The sequence below is a fragment of the Sander vitreus genome, chromosome 4, assembly GCF_031162955.1.
Source record: "Sander vitreus isolate 19-12246 chromosome 4, sanVit1, whole genome shotgun sequence".
Taxonomy (NCBI): Eukaryota; Metazoa; Chordata; class Actinopteri; order Perciformes; family Percidae; genus Sander; species Sander vitreus.
The window spans coordinates 22,438,558-22,465,701 of NC_135858.1; the positions used below are offsets into that span (position 1 = coordinate 22,438,558).

Consider the following 27,144-nt stretch of genomic DNA (forward strand, 5'->3'; position numbering starts at 1 on the left):
AAATGCGGCCTCATTTATACTTTAAATTAGCTTGCATAAATAGGCTGAAGTGTGCCCGGAAAACACAAACACAAGACTCCCCACTGGAAAAGGCACAAAGGAGCAGCGCAGATAAAAAACTTTTGAAGGGACTCTAAAAGGGAATTAAGCAGGCCTGTCAAAAATTAAACTGGCTCTGGTTTGAAAAGGGATTCTTTTAGCTCCTCGTTTCTGCCTCTTCATTCCTTCTCCAGAACACATGGGGCCCTACCAAGACACTACAGTGCACACTGCAGATCTGTCTGCCGTGGAGGACAGCCTCACACAGAGTCTGTTAATACTGCTTATTGTCTTGTAAAGGAAAACACTTGAGAAATATTACTTTTTATCCAGAAATTAAAGAATTGAGCTTTTGTAAACCAGTTATATCTTCTTAGTCTAAATATTTTTTTCATTTTTCAGTCTGCATGGATTGTTTTGTTTATACCAGTTTAGCCAGACCTAGGAATACCTGATTCATATCTTTCAACACATTTGTTTTCAGTAGTAGTAGTCGTCGTCGTCGTCGTCGTCGTCGTAGTAGTCGTCAGTTTTTAGTAGTCTGCTATAACTTATCGGACCTACATTATGGAAAGACAGAAGCCTCAATGTGTTTGGTTGTTTTTTTATGTTTGGGAAGGGAATACTTCTTTATATTTACTACACTCGATTAAATAAGTATAAATAATCACTATGGTGAATATAGGCATAGGGATTGCTGTGGCACTGAAAACTGAGTCTGGTGCCCGTGATTGAATGCATTTAACAGAAACACAGGGCATACATCAGGTGGCTGTAGTAAATGAATTACTGAGTGTCATACTATCAAATTGCCCAGCCCACATAGGGTTTCCTTACATTACAGAGGCAAGAGAAAACAAAAGAGATATAAAGATATAAACTTAACAAATTATACATGCTCTCATGTATCAATGATAAGCCTTTAAAAACAGAGCTCAGTCAAAGGACTAATACAGTTATAGTCAAAATTTCATGTAGGGCTGCAACTAACGATTATGTTCATTGTCAATTAATCTGTTGATTATATTTTAGAATAATCAATTAGTTGTTTGGTCGATAAAATGTCAAAAAAAATGGTGTAAAATGTTTCCAAAGCCCATCATCACATCCTCAAATGTCTTGGTTTGTATATATAAATATATTCAGTTTATTGTCATAGAGGAGTGAAGAAACTAGAAAATATTCACATTTATGAAGCTAAGTCCTCAGACTTTTATGAATTTTGAATTTTTTTCATAAGAAATTACTCAAAACGATTAATCGATTATCAAAGTAGTTGCTGATAAATGTAATAGTTAACAACTAGTCGATTCATCAATTAATCTTTGCTGCTCTACATTCATGTATATTGTATATGAAGATATTTATCAGGGTCCAATGTCAGAAATACTATGAAATGATAAAAATACTGTTGTTTGATGTCATATTTAAAAATGTTAAGGCTATCTTATCTACAGTAAGTGCCTGCAGAAACAAATGTTTCACTGCCAACTGGTGGAGGGTGGTTTCAGCTACGTATTTTACTATTCCCCAAACCAACAAGGAATTTTGAAAAATTTATTATGAGCCAGATTTGTAGCAGGCACACTTACATATGCTGTAAGAGAATCATATATCAAAAAGAATAATATATTTCTTCAACGATTTCATTTTGTGATTGTCTCATTTTTATATTTCATCACCTGCCTTGATTACTTGTCTGTGCCTACTGCACCGTACATCGCACAATTACTGTTACTAAAATATAAAAAAATGGCAACCCTCACCACATCCAAAAAAACTGAAATGTGTAAAGCAGCACATGACTGTTTGTGTAAGAGTGTGTTAGGAGAACACAGTGTTGGAGGAGCTTTGTATGGAGTAAAACTAAAGTTCTAAATTGCTCTGAGAATTAGCTTGTCCAAACATGTCAGAGGACTCAGTTAGACATCCAATTAGGGCTTCTGCACTCTCAGGGCTATTGGCTGTACAAACCTTAATTAACTACTCTTTTATGAAAAATGAATCCAAACATTCTGCAAATCCTCTTTAGATTGGTGAGGGGACGGGGGTTGACGTCTAACCCCATTTGAACGGTTCGTTCATCTATATGACAGTCTGTGTGGACCTCTTACCAACAGCTTAGAAGAAGAATTAGATAAGTGGCAGTTGCATGAAAACCATGACCATGTCTCCGTATAAGTGAAAGTCTCCGATTGTACGTTATAGTACATCAAATATCCCTCTCAGGGAGCCACCCCTTCTCTGCTTTCTTCTTCCTGCCAGACGGTGATTAGATCAGTTTAGCAAATGCCGCCAGAGATGCACATTTTGTTTTCCTTTTGTGGCCTGTTCGCCCTTGTTGTTTTTTCTGTCTGCATTTTGTCATCTGGCGTTTAGTTCTTCATGGGTGACTCACTTGCATGGACAGCGTTTTACCATGCCCAGATTAACCAGCCTTGTTCTCTTTCACTCTGTGAGACTGGGCTCCTCTTTATGCTTGCTCTTCCTCGTTCCCACGCGTTGTGCTGCGCCTGCATTATTTATGAATGCATGCAAAGCTACTTCTGCTGAAGCAAATGGAATGGGAACCCTGCCCTACTCCAGTGTAAATAATGCATTTAGCATGAACTTGCCGTCTTAGAAAGGTATTGGTGGACTTTAATGTGGTGGAGCACAGTGTTGTCTTGGAGCCCCATGAATACTGGCCCATGTCCCAAGTTGTTGCCCTTTAGAGGCTCTGGCACATACTGCTGTCCTAAAGGGGGCTAATGAGGTGCAGTACAGTCGTTCCGAGTTATTCTTTTTGACCCTTTACTTATTATGATGCAGAACAGAGAGTCCGGCAGCACCAGTAGCAGCATAGGGACTCATTATTTAAGTGGTAATATGACTGGCAAGGGTGGCTTGTTTTCCTAGAAAGCTCTGCTGTGCCACAATCTGGCCATGAACACAGCAATACAAGCAAATATTGCCTCTGAGAACAACGCAACAAGCTTTCTGCTCCCCAACAGAGAACAATCAAGATGCTTATTGATGACCCAAAACTGATTGAATTTAGGATTCAGGAGCCATCGCTCCTGGTCTGCATTAATGCAGAGGACCGCCCCCACTCCCATTCACTCTGCCTGTTTCTCACTTTATTAGAATCTTATTTCTTTTTACAGCTCATCTTTAAAGTTGAAATTGACCTATTTCAGACTCCGTATAGTAACTGCTGAAGTGCAATGTGCAGCTCACTGAATGAAAGGGGTGACATCATCAAGCTGTCGCTCTTCCGAGAGACACGCACCAGTCACTTTAATGTTGGTGCAGAATGTAGGTCAGGAAAAGTTTGGTTCCACTGGATCTGAGCCTCGTGGAGCTGCATTGGCATAGGTTTGGTTTCAGTGTTGGCAGGGATGCAAAGGCTAGGTTGGAATATGCCAATGAGGAAGATAGATTAGATGTAATGAAATTTGTAAACCTCTTTTTACTGTACGCTGCCTTCAAGGGTGAAAAAGGGAAGGGTTTATTGTGGTACAAAAATATACGACAAATGTTATTACTTTGAAAAAAATAAATATCAGAGGGCTAAAATTGGTACTACTTACAATGAAATACACCCTACCCTGACCTGGTTTTGGGGTTAACAACCCCCCTCTCTCTCTTTCTCTCTCTCTCTCTCTCTCTGTGTCCACTATCCAATATAGGTGACATTGAAATACCACAGCAAGAAGGCTGCACGGAGCTATCAGCACTGCATTGCATTGTTTGTGGAGGTTTTATATGGAAGAAGGAAATGCAAGACCAGTGTTAGAAATGTCTCCCACTTCCCTTGCTCCTGATAATTGAGGAGCAATGTTTACTCACACATATACACAGATTGTTGGTCTGCTGGTTTAGTGCCGTCATTAGTCCTTTCACTTGGGCTTCATTTCTTGGTAGTTCTTATCTGCTCAGTCAGTCGTTGGAGTCGTTGGAGCTTAATTGTATGAGAATGAGGACCTGAGTGAAGACTGTTTATTCTAGGCTGACTTATATTGCTTTAAAGCAGCAGAATAATTTTCTGCTTCAGCAGACACATTGTTGGATGAAATGTAGAAATAAAGCTTGAAGATCCACTTAGCTTTACTTTGATCTTATTACAGCTTATGCCTGGCTCATGCATTCAGTTTATGTCAAAATACTTTTCACGGTTTTGAATATTCATTTATGCATTTTGTGACTGACTCAAAATGAGACATGACAACAATACTGCTGAAGGGGAAATAATTTAGAAAAATAACCGAGAAAATTCTACAAACTTGTCTAGGTGTTTAAAATGCAAATGACTCGGAAGTATCCACAAGATTATACATTCTGTGTGAGTGAAATGTTAATGCAACCAGGACGGCATTTATCACTGTTTTTGGTGTCTGAATGGTATTCTTTGTCAGCACTATTAGTATTTGTGAAAAAGATCTTCACTCATACAAAGTTTCAAATTAGAGACTCAAACCTCCAGAAATCAAAACTGTAACCTGATGTATCAGGTTAATAACTGGAGCCATTCAGCTTACAATGATTATCAGACGGCTTCTATTATTAACTAATAAGTATTTGTTTACAAGCAGAAAATGTATGGGTAACACTGAGGGTTGTCAGTTTTGGTCAGTTTTTGCCTTTTGTCTGCTCTCTGCTGTGATCAGACTCCATTACATTCAGGAAGTGTCTTTTGTAAGAGCAGATACAATAAAAAGGGGAGTTCATATATATCTGACTGCTTGAATTTGTCAATGAAAGCCATGTGTAGCAACATATAATAATATTGAGAAGGTGACGCATCGATTCGTATCGTTGACAGGATCATAATAATCGAATTGAATCATGAGACCAGTTGAGAGTCTCACACACACACACACACACACACACACACACACACACACACACACACACACACACATATATATAATCGCATGCCACCATTTATTAATTTATTTTACACTTCACTCGGCTTCATGTCGTTCCTAACAGGCTACTATTTTGACCCTTTGCCGCACCTTTACTTATCATCAAGCTGGCATACTTCCTCGTAACACATCACTGCTGCAGGCATGATGGAGAAAGACGGCAGCAACACAATTCTCCGTACAGCTCAGTAGACAAGTCGAAAGCCATATGCACATTGTGTAAAGCCGAATTAAAATATCACCGAAGCACGTCAAGCTTGAGCTACCGCCTACGAGCTAAGCATAGTACAGTTAAAGTGACTCAGGTTGATGCTAGTGGGCTCAGGCAAAGCACTACCCTGTGGATGAAACCAAATCCCCCAAAAAATTCTGACCCGTCTTATACATTGCCGATGAGGGGGACAGCAGCCCCACGCACACACAGCCGCTATGACACGGAGAAAGCAGGCCAATTGGAACTGCTGCAAAGTGCAAACGCTGTCTCATTAACCAGTGAGTAATCAAAATTATTTAGGAGTTACTGCACACTGTATTGACTCTAGACTCATATGTGTGACTAGATTCACACATTTTTCTTTTGTTTACAGTAAGTAAATAAATAAATAAATAAATAATAAACAAATACAAATCTTAAAGTCAAGTTCATAAAGTAACTTTCTTTGCATTAATTTGATTCCCAATCAAGATACACTGGTAAGAATTGCTTTCCATTGTTAATATGTACTTAAAAACAGTTCTGAAATGCAAAATAATATAATTTTGATCATGTGATGAAACATGCGATTAATCGTGATTAACTATAGAAATTCAGTGATTAATCGCAATTAAGAAAAAAATTATCGTTTGACAGCCCTTATATAATGTGTTCATTTAAAAATGTTGCTTGCTTCATTTCTGACTAAGACAAAATAGTCTTAACTCAAGGTCCATGTACAGCATTAGATTGGTTCCGGAGCTTTGAGCCGTATCTTGCGACCTGGTTCAGGGGAGCGAGTTTGCTCACTTGTCATGAAGAGTGAAGAAGAATTATTTGTAAATATAAACATAATACGTGTAATGAATAAATACATCATATTTCACATGCATATTTTATGTGATAACAACTCTCATGTTACATTGATGATCTGTTACAGAAGCCTCATGAGAGGACTTATACTTGTTGACACACATTTAACACTTATATCTACACAACTATATTACAGTGTTGTAAACCATTTATTCATTGTTAATAAACGGCTTATACATGCTAGATAGGGGAGGTTGAATACCAATTTATAATTTCTGTCATCGTTATTCTGGGAATAATGGGGTCATTTTTTGAGGAGTTTAAAGAGGACACATTCACTTGTGTGTAGCATATTAAAAAGTACTGAATGACTGTCATGAACTAATTTTTGCCTTTTTGAATTTCCATCCAAGCCTCATTGTAATGCTTGGATGGTGATGTACAGTGTGCCGAATGCAGTTTACTGTTTAATTTGCATATAATGTGACTGAATGGAAAAACAAAGTGTGCTCTTTTGCCAGCAGCACTGTTTTAGACCTACAGTGGCCAACTCTTCCTCTGGTCCCTGTGCCTGTGCAGTGTGATGATGCAGTAGGACAGCTATCTGATCCCTGCTGCGTTGTACCGTGTGTCCGGTGGCATAGAACATGCTGTGAGGACACAGGATGAGTCAGAAGCAAGTAGACCATTGCTTAACCACAATAGTGAGAGAGAGAGATAAAGAGGGACAGAACGAGAAAGCGGGACTAGCCAAGTTTGTCAGAGGACTCCAGCTACACTGAGATGACCTCTGCCTTTGCACCCTAGGGGATGTTCTCCAATAGGTCTGAGCCTAATGTTGGCTTCTGGATTTAAGTACTCGGCCTCCTCTGCTCTGCCGCTTCCAAAATAACACCACACCAAGCCTGGCGGGGGGTGAAAGCTGGAAAACGGCCGCAATCCTCCACCACTGCCCACTAAATTTACTGCTGCTTTTCATAACTCCAATTTTCTCTGTCAGTATTAGACACGGTGGGAGTCTGCGAGTCACTAGAGCTAGATTGTGGCGAGTTATTGAACTACAAATAACTATGAAAATCAAGTTTTTGTACAGCAGAATTGGAAATGTCTTTCTCTCTTACTATCTTTATAACACACATTTGTGACCACAAATTCCCTAGTCAGAAAAACAGTCTGAATGGAAGACAATTTGTTCACCAGAGGTCTAGGAGCCATTGTTAAATAGTGCGGACTAATAGGTCTTCCAACACTGTTGCTGTTGTCCCTGGGAGCACAGTGGGGCAAGCTTTAATTGATTGGTTGAAAAGCTCAACTGAGGGAATAAGCCACACTATTTTTGCCATATAATATTGACTGAATTGATGTATTTTGGCCTCCAACATTCCACATCTTCTTCTCCCCCCTAATATGTTGTAAATGATGTAGGTTTGGTTTCAGAACGCCATTTCCTCAGTTTTATACATTTATATCAACAAGAAATTATGATGAAATTGGTTTTTGTGCTTTCCATAATAATGGTAGTACATAGTGGTATGCTAAATTGCTGCAGCATTAATGCACCAATCCATAAAAACATGCTTAGTTTTCTCAATAATTTATTATGTCCAACTTGACCACATATACGAAAATTTAAATACGATGAAATGCAAAGATTGAATTAAAAAAAAAAATTTACATTAGTTCATATTTTAACCCAAAAACATGCAAAAGTCCTTTTGCGTCCTTCTTTGCCTTTCTTGTATGATACTGTCATATTTACAGACTTAAAACATCTTGCATTTGACTGCAAACTAAGCCGTATGCTGCAGTGTTAGTTGTGAATTTGATTACATGCCATGCACTATTCCCTCAGAAGTTATAATTTAGTGGCAGTCAGTTGTGTAATGTTTAAACATTTTGCACATTATGTTTCAAGTTATCTGTAGGATTGCACAGGATTTGTGGGTACAAAAACACGCTGGGGGCAGAATTCTATCACTTTATGGAAATGGCCATTCCCTCAATCCATTCATCTAGGGATTTAAGTAGCACACTTTCCCGCTCATCCTGTCATTACAGTCCTTCTGGGAAACAGTCATTCCAACAGCATTCTGGATTGGCAACGTATCTGCCTACAAGGGTCCTTCTGCATTTCACATTATAGTTATTATCAGGGAAAATGCTATTAAACAAGCAATGCATGAGAGGATGGAACTAATTATTATCACCAGAAAGCATTCATTTTACCCCTTGATTAAATGAGGTATCTCAGATCCAGTAGCCAGAGAGTTCAGACTCTCTCTCGACGTATTATTAGGTTGTCATTTTGTCTTTAACACCATGACTTCTACTTTAATTCAGACATTGAAAGCAAGGTAGTTTCCCTTAATTATCCTAACAATGAAAACTTATGTCAAACAGTGTGTGTTTTGTGTCTGTATACTTCTTGTTTCTATGCCGTGTGACTGTAGGAGATTAGATGTATAAAATACTGTCCTAAGACCTAAGTGTTGGATTTAATTTAGCAGCTCTACACTGAAATTAAAGAGTGCATAGTATGTTTTGACACATTGGTGCACTGAACCACTCAATTTAAAATGATTTGCTTAACTACAGCGTACATTGTATATCCCTCAGGCTAGCTGGTATTATTGTAAACACATTTTCTGATAAGTGCCTTTCTCTGACTCCGACATGGAATTGATTTTTATAAACGGTTGTAAGTTAACCACAAGCTCAATGAACTGGTTGAATACTTCAACTTCTGTATATTACTTACGTTTCTGCATTGGGTGTGACAGACATAGAATTGTAAAAGTAATTTATTTCAATATAGTGTAGTTATATTGGTTCAGTATTTAAAGGAAATATGTGTTTTACAGTCCTAATTGTAAGTTATAGCCTCTCAGTTGTAACTATTTGCTAATCTTTTCTGTTTAATATCTTTGAAAATTAAATACCTTTGGCTTTTGACTGTTGTTGAGACAAAAGAAGACATTTTAAGATGTCAGCTTGGACTCTTTTTCACTACTGCCTGACATTAGGCCAAATCGAATGAAGGAGACAATAATGAGCAGTATAATCGATAATAAAAATAGTTTAGTGGAGATCTCAAATTTCCCCAATACAAGTGAATCAGGTTAGATATTGGAGAAATTGTTGAGTCTTGGTGCAACAACAAAAGAACTGGAACAAGCTGATATAGGACCGACATGATGCTGTCAGACAATGTGACACGAGGTGATTTTAACAACTATAAAGCTAGTTATGGAGAAACAAAAGGGGATATTTTCAGCTAGAAGAGAGATAGTAAGTGTTCTATCATGTGAAATAAATGTAGTCTGAGAGTATGGCTGGTCAGTATATCGATATTATATCGATATTGATATATGAGGCTAGATATCTTAAATTTTGAATATCGTGATATGACACGTGTTGTCTTTTCCTGGTTTTAAAGGCTACATTACAGTAAAGTGGTGTTCTTTTCTGAACTTACCAGACTGTTCTAGCTGTTTTATTTGTTTTATTAGTCGTTATATCGACTTTGTGTAAATATTTTGTGAAAGCACCAGTTGTCAACCCTATAATATCGACATCCATGTATTTGGTTGAAAATATTGCAATATTTGATTTTCTCCATATCGCCCAGCTCTGTCTGAGAGTTACAGCAAGACATTGACTTAAGGTATTACTTAACCATTTTGATGTACTATGTTTCAGCAGGTGTTTGGTGTTTTAAGCCCCCAACGTAGCCTTCCAGGCAGCGCTGCCTGGAAGGCATTAGGATTAGGTTAGGGTTAGGTGCCTTGAAGTCAACGGTTGCAGCGGTGCCTTGAAGTTGACGTTGGGGGCTTAAAACACCATAGAGCGTTTCAACAGACTCCACATTTTCTTTATCCGTGTAATAACTGTTTATGTAACTGAGGGAAAGCTCAGCCCAGGGCATGACTGCTGGCACACAACCAACTGTGTGCCATATTTAGAGAAAAGGTAAACCGCGCTAACACCTAACAACATAAACAGCAGCAGTGCTTTAGTTTTGCCCTCCAACCACAGCAGCCACCTCAAGCTCGTCCACTCTGTCATGTATTAGCTGTAACCACACTCCTCTGTCTTAGTAGTCCCATTTACACACTGCTGCTGCAAGGCAATAGGTGCTCAGGGGGATGTTTGAAAGATTCTGTGAGAATGTGTAAGCACATTTGCATGTTGATTATGTCTATCCAACTAGCCGTAATCAGGGAGGAGGTTTTTCTCACAAGGACCAGCAGTGAGACTTACTTGTGTCGCTGTGGCTGCTATGCAACACAAAATGGGCCAATAGCATGCAAGATGGGACCATGCTATTTCCGGGAACAAAAGCGTTCATTTTTAAAGTCACATGGCTGATGCTTTTAAATGTTTGAGTTCGCTACAATGTAACATCTCTAGTTTATTTTTCATCATCTGTTCTTGAATGTACTGTAGTGAGCGATGGAGAGCGAGCTGTACCCAGCATGTCGTTTGGCAGTGTAACCAGTAATTAGGGTCCCCTTACAATACACTACCCAGTGTGTACATAACACACTAATGATATATGTGTCCCGCAGATCTCAAGAGCTGGCACATGACACTTCCTTGGGTCCTCAGTAATACACCGCCAAGTGTGAAGTCAATTGGATGAATGGTTGTCAAGAAAATTTAAGACAAACAGACAGAGACTCCTTCCATTTTAGTTAGATATTCTGGAATAAGAAAATAAGTTAAGTTAAGCAAGACTAAGAGCCTAAAGCCATGCTAGAGGCTCCATGAGGCTGTACTTTGGCACTTCTTTGAGCTAAATGCTAATGTCAACATGCTCACAGGCTGACAATGCTAAAATGTGGATGTTAAGCATGTTCAAAATCTTACCTAAGCACGATAACCAAAGTATTGCACAGCATTTTTTTTCACCTGATGATGGCACTAGATGAAAACGTTAAGGATCACAAAATTATTGCAATTCATCCTGAAGGGAACATGAATGTGTTTAGCTAAATGTCATTGCAATCCATCCAATAGTTGTTAAGACATTTTACTAAGAACCACACATGTTAACCATGTGGTGTAAAAGGCAGAGGATCACCAAAGTGAGTAGGGTTTATCCTCTTGGCACCATAAACGTTTGTACACAATTTCATTTGAATCCATTCAGTAGTTGTTGAGATATTTCGGTCTGGTCCAAAGTGGTGGACCGGTCGACATTGCTTTCCCAATAGAGCCACTGGCATGACTAAAAATGAGCAAGAGAAAGTCAGTAGTTCCTTTATTTGCTCATCCAAACAAGATGAGCCGCTAACGCTGTGGTTAAATGATGTCTCTTTGAGTAAAAGCCACATCTAGTCAGCACCTATTTCTTCAGAAGCCACTCAGTGAAGCAATTTGTGGTGTTCATATTCCATTTAGCTGCTCTGATATTCATGGTGCTATCAGCCAACCCTGTCTCCTAATATGTTATTTATACCATTCATATTTACAACTAATGGTCTAATACTTGTTGAAGGAAACTTAACGTAACGTTCCACATAGAAGTAGGCAGGGGGTCAGGGTGGATGAAGACCGTACGAAGCTGAAGACTTGCCACTAGACTGGGGTATGCTCTGTGTGTGGTCAGGCTACAAAAACACAAAGTTAGGGAAGAATATGGTTTTTGTAAAAGACCATCAGTGTGTCCAAAATCCATACGACAAACTAATTATAAGCAGGTTTTGGTATATTCTTTATTAGTAGTATATTCTGTCAAACCAGACAGAATGGATACTAAATACCCTTGATTTTTGACTGTGCTGTTAATGGATACTATTTTCCCAAAATGCAGTGTACAAAGGGAAATGGAGCAGCTCACAGCTGAAATAAATTAAATAGGTGTGGTGAAACAGCCCCAGAAAGATCTTGGAAAAAGAACTATCAAAAAAGTATTACATCTTAAGGAAGACATTTTGACTTCGATTTGTGAAGCTTAAGCAGTGACAAAGTAGTAGAAGTTGCAGTTTGATCAACGTCTGACGTTGCAGATATTACAAGATAGTTTCACTTCTTGTTCGTACAAAGCACTTAAGCATTTTTTGTTTACTAACTGCTATTATACAATAGTACGTAGTTGTGTGGGACACAACACTTGATCTTTTCCTAACCTTACTTAAGTGCTTTGAGTTGCGTAAACATAACCATGAAAACATTAGTTATGCTTACATTGCTATCAGATGATAATTGAAGGTGAAATTAATTATGAGGGAACATTTTGAAGATGCATTCAGTATGACTATTTTGTTGATAAAGACAAATCAGCCAATCATTAAATGTACACTCTGACCTTTCATGCACAAGGTAGAGAAGATGTGGGCCTGCGGTGGACCCAATGAAAGTAGCATGGTATCCAAGCTGCATCCAAACACTAAATGTTTATGTGTGCCTCCAGCATGTACAAATCAGCCTTAACCTATCACAAAATAGATTTACCCTGATCAGGCCATTTTGTGATGAGCCACCTGGTCTCAGTGTCACAACCATCAGGTGGAATAATTATCCTGTTAACCAGCTCCAGCATGCCACCTGGACACTGCCAGACACAAGATGGAAGTTGTAGTTTAAGATGCTAGAGTAGATTTAAATCTTGTTTGGAATAAAACAGTCACACACTAACTGCTAGACATTTCATTTTCAACAGGCAGGGCGAGACACACTCAAAATCCAATTATTGTCTGGAGTTCAACTGTCAGAGCAAATGTATTAGTTTTCTCCCTTTCTTGTTATCAATAACTGCAAATAACTAGAAATAATATTGTTTACAGAAGTAGGACTATTTAATAAAAGTAATTAACTGAACTGTGTTTGAACAACAGTTCAAAAACCAAAGATATTCAATTTACAATGATACAAAAGAGAAAATTAGCAAATAATTACAATTGAGAGGCTATAAGGCTGAGATTTAAACAGCCTGCAGTGAAAAGTTGAGACGGATTAACTTTTGGAAAAACACAACCGGATGTCACACTGCGGTGGCAGTAACCACCAATCAGACCTGTCGGTCGTTTTGAGGTGGTGCGTGATTACCCTACAGTAAACACCACGGTCTATCGCTGCTACAAGAAAGGTTAAAAAAAAACAAAAAAAAACTATGAGGCTAAAAAATGAAACACATACACTTAACTGCCCAGGGGTCCGTTACAAGAAAGCAGGTTTAGTGAAAACTCTGAGTTTGTTAACCCTGAGATGAGGGAAACTTCAGAAAGAGAGGTAACTTCACCTCAGAGTCAGTTACTATGGTAACTGAGCCTGTGAACCTAACCTGGTCGGGAGCAGGTTTTCTTCAAGAAACCTTGAGTTTCTCTCAGTCTCCTCCCTCTGACACAGTGCTCATTCATTTCCTCATTCATTCATTCATTCAGTCTGTATCGGGTGCATTTAGCGCAGTTCGTTATCTGCATGAATAAAAAAACAGGGTTGGTTTATTAACCATGTTAGGCAGACTACAAACTTTTGTTTTCTTTTTTCTCAAAACATGGCATTTCCTTATGTCGACGATCCCGTTGATGAAAAAGCTGTATTACTTCACAGGGAGTTAAACATATGTCAGGAGATGATATAGAGGCCCCGACTATAGATGTATTTTTATTTCCAGATACTAGCCTACCTATTTGAGCAGTATCGTTTTTCTTCACAGTCCATCAGATATGTATGCTTACATAACCTGATCCGTCCTCATATCACTAACGTCACCCATCGTAGACATGAATCTTACATTCCAGCAGATTATTTGTCACATTAAGTTTTTTTTGCAAACAGCAGTTTTCTTTACAACATTGGTGATGCGGAGCAAATTAGTAAAGCCACTGTATAGCAAAGCGCCGTCAGAAGAATGTGACTCGCTCTGAAACATTTTTAAACGTTTTTGTAGTGTTCCCTGGACACAAACCAGTAAGAGCCATTAAAAAAGGTATCCACAGTATTGCAGGTGAATGATGTAAACCCTTTGAAATAAAAGATTATGAATTATAATTCTGTTAATGATGGTGCTGCAGCCTCAGAATGGGATTAGTAGGCCTAGGACTTTTTCGCCTGCATGAAGTGAAATGAAATAGATTATAGGTTCAATACCATTTCACCAGTAATATTATACTTATGATTAAATATTATATTAATACAGTATACTTACGCATTTACTCTAGCAGCAATTTTCTCCCACGCAAATTCTCTCTTTTACAGCAGCCGCTGTGTTGCATTTTAATTAAAATATATGTTCAAACTCTCTATATGTGCACATGAGTATTTCCACCGACCAGTTTGTTTGTGGTTGTTGTTAGGGTTGGGTATTGTTTGGATTTTTACGATTCCGATGCCGAACCGGTACTTTTAAAACGATTCCGATTCCTAAACCGATTCTTGAAAAACTGAAAAATGACATCAAAGAAAGGCTCTTTTATAGTTTTTTCTTAATTGAAAATTATTTCAATTTAACAATATATTAACGTTTTAAAGTACTTAAATATATAATAAGTAAGCCTAAGTCACCTAACCCACAACTACAATCATTTAACAATAACAGTTACACTATTAACAAGTAACAACAAAATAAATGTTGAGTTAGTATGCTAACTAAACCAGCTTCAAACTTTAGCAGTTCTTTTGCATAAAAATGACCATATTTGCCTTCTCTGGCAAGATACGACACCTCTCCTGATTTATGGCATGTCCTGCACAGGAGAAAACTCTCTCAGATGGTGTCCAAGAGGCCTGGACACACAGGTATGAGTTTGAAAGGGCAGACAATTTGGGGAGGCTGTCGGCTTCCCCCACCACCAGGCTACAGGTTCTTGTCCTGAACAATAGACTAGCAGAGCAAGTGTAATATGTTTACTAGCTATCACGTGCAGTGAATGGTTAATATGCTTTTACGTCCGTTTTGGTGAGCCCAGAGGGAAAATATGGCATTTTAAAAGTAGCCTACATTTACGATAGCTAGCTAACCGTAGACTACAGAGAAAGTGTGATATTTTTACGTCCGTTTCGGAGCGTGTACAAAAAGCCGTCTATCAGCAGTGATTGTAGAGTGCATGTCGGAGAATAGCGCGGACACGCGATTCACACCGCGAGCGGGCACGCGCACCACTCGATGGAAAAGGGAGAAAGAAAAAAAGAGTCTGACGCTGTCCGGAGCGACGGAGGGAAAATATTTCAGTCGACACATTAAGTGGAACCGAAATGAGGAACCGAAATTTGCGTTCTAATCAGGTCCGAATACTACCACTACTACTTCCATAGTGGAACTGGGTTTCGGTACCCAACCCTAGTGGTTGTTCATCTGATCGGGTGTTGGAGGCGGTATGTGTTGGTGTTGTATGAAAGGAAAGAATACAGGTGAAAATTTGTTTTCTACAGTAACTCTGTGGAAGTTAATTGAACTGGTTAGTCTCCAATGAACAGACAAAAAGATCAAGAGAGTTGAGTTATGCTGGATGTTGCAGTGTGTATTTGTTTTGTAACGTAATGTTCTGCAGAAGCTTGATGCCTGTAGGCAACCACAACAGCCAAGTGTTGAAGCCAGTGTGAAGTTGCTTAACATGCAGTTCATCACATGACCTAAAAACGTTAGGGTTAGGGTAAGTTAAAATTACCTTTTTTATAGTGTTTTTTACATTCAGTGTTTCTTACAAAACTGCATTAAGTGTATTCTTGATGCCCAAAGACTATGTTGAATGCATTTCCTTCCTCATCAAACATTTCCAGTGCCAATTCTTGGAAGAATCTGAAACCAATGTTGTTTACATCAATGTTTGCTAGTCAGCAGTTCTTTTTTGCTTTCGTTGGCACAATGCTACATTTCTTAGAAAGTTACTGCCACTTTTATACAGTATCACATTACCTGCTTGCATGGGTGTTCTTGGATTCTTAAAACAAAAAATGCAAAGAGTACATTTAACATCAGAAAACTCATGCAACAACCGTGGCCAGAGGAATTATGCTTTTTCAGGTTGTCTATTTGTTTGTCCGTGTGTCCCATTTGGCTGGCATAACTCAATAAGTCACATGCTAATTATGATAACATTTCACACAAATGTCTAATAGGATGAGTGATGACATTTTATATACAAAAGGTCAAACCTCTGTGACATCATAATGTTCAAACATGGATGTAGCCTGCAACTTGACTGGTTGGCATGGAGGCATACAACTGCGAGGCAATAATTCTAGTTTGTATTGACTTAAATAGGAAATACCACAACCTCTCTTAATAAATACAAAGTCAACACATTTGACACAATGTTTACATTAGGGGATTAAAATGTGCTTTGGCAGTTGTTTAGAAACTTGATTTTTCACAGGCTATTGAGGCCAGTCTGTGCGTAATTCAGAGTTTTTCCTGCCTGCCTCTACGACCTGTAAACAGCCAATCACAAGCATTACAAGATCTTGGTAGAAGCATGCTGCATGCTTATTGGTTCATTTTTTGATACTCCAGAGGCAATTTGGTCGGTTCCTAAAAAGTATTGGTACCCAGCCCTGTCACAGTCAGCTCTCATGGCTGCCGCTTGTTTGCCTCACCTCAGGTCCACCCCATGCTCCAACTCTTTGGCTTAAAGTTGGATCATTTGGCTTCTGATTCACCTGACCAGATAAGAAGAAGCAGAAGAAATCTAAACTCCAGGCTTCAAATGGTCCCTTTAGTAATCCATTGGTGATGTTTCAGACACTGTGTCTATGTTTGTCTACAGTCTGTGTGCTCATAACATCCCGACTGTGTCAACTGTCTGATAGAGCCTCTCATTAAGATCTCACCCAGCTCTGGCTGTCAGTACAAAGGCAGTCACAGCGAAAACATCTCCTTCATATGTGAGCCTCTGCCAGATAAGTGAGAGACGATCTCTTTTCATGAAACCAAGCATTTTACTAATTTGAGTGGATGCACTGGAACAGTGTTCAAAGCAGAGCTGTGATTTGCGACCGCTTTCTCACGAGAGAGGAGGCCAGTTCTGTTGGCAGTAACGAGCTGCTGATTGCATAGCTTGTTCCGCTCTCCACAGGCCTCTCCGATGGAGAGTATTACTGGACAACAGCCCTCTGAAAGTACATAAAGATTACTGAGCTGAGCACATTAAGACAGACCACACAAACAGCATTACTCACCTCCCAGGTAGCAGGATGGCAGCAAGTGGGAGAGAGGGAAACAGAGAGAGTAAACAGACTTCATTTGTTCTAGCTGTCTCCAGATCTAAATTGGTATTATGAATTGCAGTGTGTTTGTACACGGATGCCAACTCTCATACTTTTGGCATGAGTCTCAAGCTCACACTGCTCAAATAAATATCTTGTGAGGAATCCACAAAGCTCACTCCTTAAAAAAATATAGTTATGCTGGTTAAATAGGCTTTTTCTGCACACAGGATAAAGTCTGAACATCAGGCTTTTATCCACATTTCAGCACCAATAGTGTTCCATAAACATTACAGATCTTAAAACCACAAAACACATTTAATTTAGTTTGGCCTCATTCACTTTGCTCAATGTGTCTTAGTGTGATTAGTGATGAGTCTGTAACTTAAATCAGATTAATGAGGCTCACTAGTAATCCCTCATGGAAAAAGTACTATGGTATTATCATGATAACGGATGGTTTTACCATGGTACTTCCCATGGTACATTGGTAATGGCCTATATGCACCAGCACTGTGCCATGGTACAAAAAGTGTACCGTTGAGGGACGATGGTGAGGTGCTATAGTCTTTTTGGGGGGAAAAATGACCCATGTCAATTCTTAGTTCCAGCTTCAGGCTTTTGTCTGATGCGTTAAGAGAGACGGATATCTTGCCTGACAGGCCTACCTCCACTAACATTATACTTCCTAGACCCCACCACCACAAAACAAAACAACTCTCACTCAGGCTGGTTGTCGAAGGTTTGTAGCTAGATATCTGCACAAAACATACAGTAGGCTACACGTTTGTTGAGTCATCATGCAATAAATCAACATTTTAAAGAAAATGTACAAATGTGAATCCGAAGATTCCATCAAAAGCCCATCACACCAGGGCTTGTTGGTTCACTACTGTAATGAAATAACGTTTTTTTTGGCAGTTTTCCAAAAGAAAGCATGATGAAATCGGAGGATAAACCAACAGAACTTGCAATCCCAATCATAAAGTTTTGTAATGTATATTACGGGTAACTTGGCCAGTGAGTCAAAAATTTATTTCGGATTAGTGTTGTAGTCGAATCACCAACTGTCAAATCTTGCGTCCCCAATGTTCGAGTCCGACTCACCAAAGAAGAGTCTGAGTCGAGTCACTATTACCGGAGTTTGAGTCCAAGTTAAGCCACGAGTCCAGAGAATAGCGACACGAGTCCGAGTCCATGACTCGACTACTCCATCACTGCCTATTACACATAAAAATAGTCGAAAACTTCATCCAACTTCCGAGTCCGATTTCATAAATCCTCAAGTCCAAGTCATCAGTGCGCGAGTCCAATTCCAGTCACGAGTCTGGAAAATAACGACTTGAGTCAGATTCAAGTCCGAGTCCAGGACTTGAGTACTCCATCGCTGTTTCGGATTCTGTTTATACTCTAACAGAGGAGGTTAAAAACAGCTGCATCGAGTAGCACAGCTAATAAGCGTCATAAATCCTCCATTTTGGACTCTGCTCCCAAAGGTCAGCAGTGTAAGGACAACTTGACATGCGTCAACAGCGCAAATGTACATGTCAAATTTCACCAAAGTTGAACTTGATGCAAAACGGTGCAGATTTACTTCACCGCAGTGAGCGAATCCACTGCAAATGCTTGTGTTGTTATTGTACTTATTTACATTTCCTGGCAGTATGTATCCACATTTTCTGCACCATGGGGAAACCTTATATGTGGTCCGCAGCAGGCTTATCCTCAACACAGCAAAGGTGTCCAGTTTAAGCTCTGTAGATCCAAGCTTTGTGATTTCAGGAGTTACTATAATTAACCACCTCTGACTGCCAAGCAGAAGCCTGTTGGCATGAGCCCAAGTGAGCCAGCCTGCACATGTGAGCGTCTGGTGATGCAAATATGGCGGACTGTTGATTATCTTTTGCCTTCTTTTTTTTCAGAATGCGGGAGAGGGACCTACAGAGCATGTGCAGAAGGGCGCTGCTGCTGACTGTCTGTATGGTGTCTCTGTGGGGACAACTGACCAGTGCATCGTCACACAGAAGCCACATAGGTACAACACTGCATGTGTTCCTTTTTGTTATTTTCTTCAGGGTATCATGACCAAACCAACCAAAGTCTGCTACTACTGGCTGATACTAACAGCTTAACTAGAGAAGCTGAGGATTAAAGAAAAGTACTGGTGTTTTCTTCATTTATATTGTCCCTATTAAAGTCATTGCCCATGAAGAGTAAAAAAAAAAAGTTCTTGATGTATTGTGGAAAGTAATGGGGGCTTTTGACTTCCAGGAGGACAGGAGCATCAAACTGGCTAAAAAGATAGGGTAGTTAGGATAGTTATTTCATGCAGAAAGAAAAACAAACTAAGAAATTATATATACAGATCTGACATTATCATTTAAATGTCTTGCTGAAAAGACTGTAATTACTTAAAAATCGTTGAGAGAAGACAGAGCATTTCTCATTGATTGTCTCTGCGCACCTACATTCATGTAATTTCCCAGGGATTTAAAACCCATAGAGTCGGTTTAATGGTCATTAAACCGACTCTATGTTCCTATTTACTGCTTTTTGAGAGGGTTTTATTAAAACTAACTGGGAAAGAGCTCCCAAAAATAGAATTTGTTTTACAGACATTTATTTTGAAACCATAAATCATCACAATAAGACAGTAAGATGCATCATACTGTAACACATACGATACAACTAAAGTTCTCTAACTGAATAAACACACATCACAATCAATTCTTTACAGCAGGTCAAGTCGCGTGTGTTGGACACAGTTCATCTCACTGAAATCAATATAATTAGCCGAGTGTTTTTGGGTTCTCTGCTCACCAGCAAAGCACAGATGTACTGTAAGGTTGCATTTTGGGCAGTCATGCAAGTCAGTGTGTGCATACATGTGTGTGTGGCAGGGTGTGTTCCCTTAAGGAGAGATGGCCTGATCCCTGGGTGTATCAGTAGAAACTGTGACTACACATTGAAATAATGAGCCTTATTCCACTGGAGGACAAACAGCACCCAATGGCTGGAGGGAAACGGCTCCATAGTAGCTGAAAACAACATGAGCAGCAAAAGACTTTGATAGGGCATCAAAATCCAGAGCCGTGACAGGGTAGATAGACTGCACATAATATGAAACAAAGTGCCTTGCTGAGTGTGTTTCAAATCAAGTTGAAGAAGGTGGAAGAAAAAGCTGGGACAGTAGAATTAACTCTCTGTCAGCCTAATGTTTGACTTCACCAGCTGATGAATCATTTTACCATTTAGCTAGCCAGCTTCATTTCAGATTCACCTACTCACTACAGTTTGAGTATGAGTTAGGGTATATTAAGTAAGTAATATGTTATTGTTCATTTTTAATTGATTGGCCTGCAATCCACACTATGTACTATTACTATAAAGTATACATTATATACTCATCTTCACATGCTCAAGAAAATGTACTTTACTGCTTTGTACTAACATGAAAAAGAACAAGACATGTGCCCAGACATCAATTTAAAGCTGCTGCTGCTGTTAAATTTGAAAGGTTATCAGGAAGCTACTACTCAGGATACTACTGAATGTTTTTTGTTTCTGAGATGTCAAAACCCTGTCAAAATAAGTGTGCAATATGGATGTGGAATAGAACAGTCCCGCCCACAGCTGACTCCGGAAGTAAAAATCCCATTGATTTTCTCCATAAGGATTTAGAATATCAGTCATAATGTCTAAACCATCTGAGGTAGACTCACCCCGCGCTACGAGGTTGTTAAACGAAGGTTTCTGCTCCTGTAGAAGCTAGAAATCCGTATGAAATCAACCTTGTTTTAAGAAAAACATGTTTTATCCGCGATCTTATGGAGAAAAACTACACTACCCACAATCCTAAGCGTAACAGCAACGTCTCTGATTGGTCGAACTCGCTGTTACCATAGAAACGTTTACCGTACCCGCGAAACCGTGAACGGCTAGAGTGAGCTTCTACTATTGAAGTCTATGATAGTTTCTGTACACGGTCTTGTACCTTTGCCTTTTTTGCCGTTTTCAAAATGTTTTTTTTGCGCCGAATCAAATGTGTTATGCTCACTATTCATCTCGTAGCTGGTTGGCTTGGTTCCAGACTTAAAAGTCTATATATATATATATATATATATATATATATATATATATATATATATATATATAAGCAATTTTCGAAATGTCAATGAAACAATTGAATGGGGAAAAAAAAGTGGGCGGTCACTGTTGAGCTCTATGCAGTGTGTATAGCTCAGCATCTTTTGCGACAGTAAAAAGCACCTTCTCTTACCCTTTTCCTCATGAAGACATTTAAGAAACATGAGATAAAAATATACTATGAAGTAAGCGGACATGTACTTTTGTTTTTCATGCTTCCATCTAGGCCCCAGAGTTTACATTAAGGGAAATGCTACTACAGCACAAAATTATATTTTAGACAATACTTTACATTTGTGGTAACAATTTGGGAAATGCTCTTTCCTGTTTCAACACGACAATGCCTGTGTGCACAAAGTGAGGTCTATAAAGAAATATACTGACCCTAAACCTTCCACCTAAAAAATTGGAACATCAATTGCGAGTCGGGCCCTATCAGCCAACATCAGTGGTCGACCTCACTAATGCTGTTGTGGCTGATTGCAGCCTGGCTCAGAAGTCTAGTGTAGAGCCTTCTCGGAAGTGTGGAGGCTGTTAAAGCAGCATGAATGGTTTTTGGTTTGAAGTGTCCACATACATTTGGTCACTGCAGCTCTACATCGTTAATGGGGAACCACATGATTACTTTTCACCTTCTCATGTGATAATTAAATCAATACATTCAATAATTTCTGAATATATTTGATGATTGTAGATTGACTGTAGATGGGTAAATCCCACATGTTTGACTGCCAACATTTGTTGGATGAACAATTTAATCTCCAGGCTTACATCACGGTCTCTTTGGTTTTATGTTTGTCCCGCTCTTGTGGTTTGCACACTTATTCCTGTGATTTATTAGAAGGGAGAGAGGGGGCCAACACATGTAGGCTGGCCCCGTTCTCCCCGGGCTGCACTGACACTTGGGTAATCACGCAGCCTGTCCCTGAGCTACGGAGGTTAAGTCAAGGTGGGCCCAGTAAACAAACCTCTTTAGCCCTTCTGTTTATTGAGGTCGGGGCTTCGCCAAAGCAATTGAACCTTTCACCATAGTCTGACTGGAGCATTCTGAGCATACAGCGCGCACACATAACCCCTGTAATAAGACCACTGCACCCCCCAGAGCACCATCTGCATTCATTAGCTAGTCATGAAAGAGTGGTAAGGGGGAGGAAGGGTGAGAGGAGAGTGGTCTGGATAGAGAGCGAGCGTGATAACAAGTACCCTTCGGCTGTGCAATTTGTTTTGGTCCTGTCGATAGGATTTAGACTGATGATGTTACCAGGTTGAATGGCTGGCCTAATAACTCAGTTATTTAGATACTTGGATACTTTTTTTCTTAATATTATCTCACTCTGTCTCGCTTGAAAAACAGTAATCAAGCTCTCTGTGGGTTGTTGGTCAGTGTCTGTGAGGGCAAACGCTGAAATGTGGTAAAGAGGAAAACTGGCGTGAAAAACACATTTCCCACTGAGGCTATGTGATGCGACGTGGCAGCAGCTCCCCCTTTTGAGATGAAATCGCTCTAAGCAGTGCCGTTTACAGGTCGTAAACTTTGGTACACTTTTAAATATAAGGCATTAAGCCACATGGCTCATAGATAGCACCACAAATTGGAATCAAAATGACTTTGGAGCTCAGGTTTACATTGGGTTTAAATCAAGGTCCCGTTCTATATTCACATGCACACAAGGGGCCTTGCTGCCTTATTAATAAGATGAAACTGTGCACTGGCTCTCATTTGAATTCAGTGGAATATTTCCATATTTGCTTATGGTAGAGACTTCTAAAAAAACTGTGTGATGCACTCTAATGGCTCATTCTCAAGCTGATTTTCATGCTTCAGGGGATTTTTTTGCATTCTATGCAAATTGGCTTTAACTTTTTTCCCCTTTTCATTTTCAGTGTTTCATATTAGGAACAAACTGATTCTCCAAAGCCCAAATGAATGGCAGAATCGAACAATCATTTAAAAAAAAATTTCACCCAGTCAGATTTGGAAAAGATATATTAATATGTGTCCCATTAATAAAATGTGTACATTTTAATATGCTTACTAGATAAATTAAAATGGTTCCCTGTGCCATCCTGGAGGGGAAAAGGCTGTGAAGAGAGCTTTTCATGCTTGATAGGTCTTGATGAAAACCAGGCAGCAAAGTTATTTTTCGGGTGTTTAAGGCTTAGATTATTTTAGAAATTCAAAATAATATAATGTGTAACGGTTCAACTTCAAATAGCTCTGGGGTAGATTTAGTCATTGTGTTTTGAATAATGACATATATTTTTTTTGTTCACAGTAAAGAAATATTAAAAGGGAAATTGCTAGATGATTGAAAAAAGCACTTTGTCTTTATACTGCATGGTGTCTTCATGTTATGCTTAACCAATGTTTGCTTTTTTCTTTATTAACATTTTCTATGGAGCCTCAAAACTGACATAACTGTAGTAAAAGATAACCACACAAACTTCCTGACCTTTTACACAATTGTATCGGTTCCAGGGTTCTGTGTTTTTTAACAAAATATATTTTGAAGGTCAGCAGATATCAGTCAGAACACATAGTCACTGCGAGATGAAGAGAGGGACCAGAACGAGGGCAATAGAGGAGGGAGGAGAATCATCAGATAAATTGAGCCTGACTAAATACCAATCCAATGATTTTAGTGGCTGTTCCACAGGTCAGTTAGTGCCTCATTTGTCAGTTCACCAAAACAAATTAGGGCAAAACATTTCGGACACGGAAACATTTTGGGGGAAGATTTTGATTGAATCCAACTGGACCTAAACAATGCATTTTCTACCTCATTATTTCTCATCAGGAGTTTCAGTACATGGGTTCCTCCAGTTTACTGGCCTGTAATGAGCCCTGTAATGCAGTATATCTCTGTTGTTACATCCGCCTGCTGCACACTCCACACAGCAGGTCAGCGTGGAACCCTTGCCCAGGGGGAGCATGACATTATACCAAGCGGCAACAGAGCAGGTCACCCCCACCCTGGGGATGTGTGGGGATGCGGCTGCGGAGCATTCGTCCTGACATTTGGAGAGCAGGTGGATGGCACAATGGTAGACGGAGATAGCGAGTAGAGGGAGATTGAGATGGAGATGTGGGGCTGTTTGAGATGCACTGTGGGGATGACAGGGGTCAGCTCGCCCCATCTCCCGGTGGCAGCTCCCGAGATTAGAAAACCATCAAACGTTCTCTGCTATACGCATCTGAATGGCAGCTGTATAGATGAGCCATGAGTGGCTGCGTGTGGCCTTGGTTGTATCCTCTGTGTGTGTGTGTGTGTGTGTGTGTGTGTGTGGCTCTAGCGGAACAGAGCAGGGGGATTTGTGCTGAAAGAATGTCAATAGTTTTATTCACATGCTAAGAGGAAATCAAAGTTCACTTCAGAGCTTGTTCTTTTTATCATGTGAGTAGTGATATAAAACAGAGAAGTAATTTTATACATCTGCTACGATGAACACTTTTAAAGGGAAATTCTGGTTTTATTCAACCCGAGTCTTATTTCTGCTTGGAGTCAGCCCATAATGACTGTGAGGACTGTGTGCGCTTTAAGTATAAACTGTACGTGTGTAAAAAGTACAAATAAAAACCCCAAGTGTCTGTCAACTGTCCGCCCTGTTGACCATGTCTGTTTCGGAGTCTTTACCGTAATTGTGTATGTATACAGATTTTTTTCAATTTCAGATGCACTCACCTTCAGTTTCACCTCCAAATGAAGTAGACAATATATGTATGTGATAATTCATCACACTAATTTATCCTATTTGATATCCTATATGTGTGTTTATTTTCCTCCCAAATCGAAATAGGCCTATAAATATACATTTGATCAAATCATCATTTGTAGAAATACATCTGAGAATGACAGGTTCATCTGGATAAACTGTGTGCTTGTTTATGTCTGTCCGATTGACCACAATGTTGGCCAAGACGCAACTTGTAATAAACCAAGTTTGTACTTAAAATCTCTGCATTTGTACTCCATGTACTTACATTAAGGTCAATTCCCATCTGATCAGAGTTTTCAAACATTGACCGGGGCAACAGCTTAGAGTAAAATCTTTCTCTGCGTTCCATTGTCGCAGATAGGACCTATACTGTGTCAGAATCAGATAGGCCAGCAATCTTCTATTTCCATTCTGTCTCTAATTACAGCTTAAATATAAAGCCATTATCCCTCTCCCCAATATGAGTTACCTCTAGCTATTCTGAAACGCAAAGAAATGAGGATTTTTGGATTTTGATAGAAATCGAAGGAGAGCCTGGTGATAACGATTTGAGCTGATGAATGCAATTAGTGGAGAAGTGCTAACAGCATGGCGGTAATTGGGTCTTACAAACTAAAAGCCTGCCCTTACCCAGCAATTAGAGCAACCTCCTTTAAACTTAGTCAATTGTATTGCTGTTAATGGTCTGTGCTTGGTTGAAGCTTAGCACTAGGAGGGACAGTCCCCTTTCAAATTGGCCACATCTCCGTTCCTCGTCACAGGATTTCTGTGGTCTGTTGAAACTTTAATGTGCTGAAGATTTGTTGAAGCGATTAATTTGTTAATGATGGTAATTCACTGCTCTACAGACTGTGTTATAAGAGAGGCTGTTTGATGCATGTTGCTACATTACATTAACTTTGGAATCAGTCATTTATTACAATTTATCATAAAGAGGTATGGTGCCATTGTTCAGCTTTCAAACATATTGTTCCTACGTTCTAGTATTGCTAATATCCAAGGAAGGAGGAGAAAGCTGTACACTTATAACCAGTGTTGGGGAGTAACTAGTTACATTTAACAGCGTTACGTAATTTAATTACAAAATAAAGGAAACTATAATCCGGGGTTACTGGGGAAAAAATATGTAATTTAATTACAGTTACCTGAAAATGTTTATGATTACATTGGGGGTTACATCTGAATATTTTCTTTAAAAAGCTAGGCTATATGTTGAATAATATAAATTGTGTTGCTTTGGATGTTTTTCATGTGCACAATGTCTTCTTTTGCCATTTCTAGCTGCAGCCGTTTAGTAAAGTTTAGTCTTGCATTGCCAGACCTTCCTCCACAGCGCTGCAGAGGAGGGTCTGGCTAGTTCACACAACATTCCGGGATGGGATAAAAACGTGCTCTGGTTTATTGGCATTTCTTTAAACCAATCACAATCGTCTTGGGCCCTAAGCGCTGGACGGAGCCACGGTGCCTCTGCAAAATAGCCTCGGAAAGGAACTTGTTTTGGTGGAACGTGTACGTTCAAAAGTTGTTTTAGTTGCGTTACAGAAAACTCAGATTGGACAGATAGTCTAGCTAGCTGTCTGGATTTACCCTGCAGAGATCTGAGGAGCAGTTAACCATAGTCCTCACAAATCCACCGGAGTTTAAAATTCCATTACAAAGAAAGCGGAAGGTAATGGACATCCGGCCGAAAAGCAGGACATCCCGCGGAATTTCCGGCGGCACCGAGCAATCCCGGAAGTGGAACGTCGTGGATTTAGACTAAGTAAAGTTTGATTCTATTCTGATGTTTTTGATTGGTTCTCCTGTTTGAATTTGCAGCGCCACCCGTCTGACAGTTAAATTGCAGCATAATTTGCTTGGTGCATATCCAGTTTTTGTTTTGTTTTGTATGATTTAGAATCTGTAACCTCAGAATGATCTCATATTAAAAAGAGATGCTGAAGTCTGATTTTGTGGTGGCTGTTCTTCAAAATTAAATTATTATAATCTTAATTCATGTGATGAAGGATTTGAAAAACAGTTTGACAGTAGTCAGTGCTGAGTAATGCTGAGTAGGTTTAAACATTTGAAAACATTCATTAGAAATTTAGAAAAGTAATCAAAAAGTAATAATATTATTTTGACAAGGTAATTTAAATAGTTACATTACTATAACATTTTAAATAGGGTAACTTGTAA

At 39.3% G+C, this 27,144-nt stretch overlaps 1 protein-coding gene across 1 annotated transcript in view; it reads left to right on the top strand.

Moving 5' to 3' along the window:
- tafa3a (TAFA chemokine like family member 3a) overlaps window positions 1–27,144 on the top strand; it is a 101,817-nt gene that overhangs the window by 41,481 nt on the left and 33,192 nt on the right. The window contains exon 2 of the mRNA XM_078249045.1: window positions 19,026–19,138. Coding sequence (XP_078105171.1) covers window positions 19,027–19,138 — 112 coding nt within the window. The 5' untranslated portion in view covers window position 19,026. The remainder of the gene's footprint in view (window positions 1–19,025; window positions 19,139–27,144) is intronic.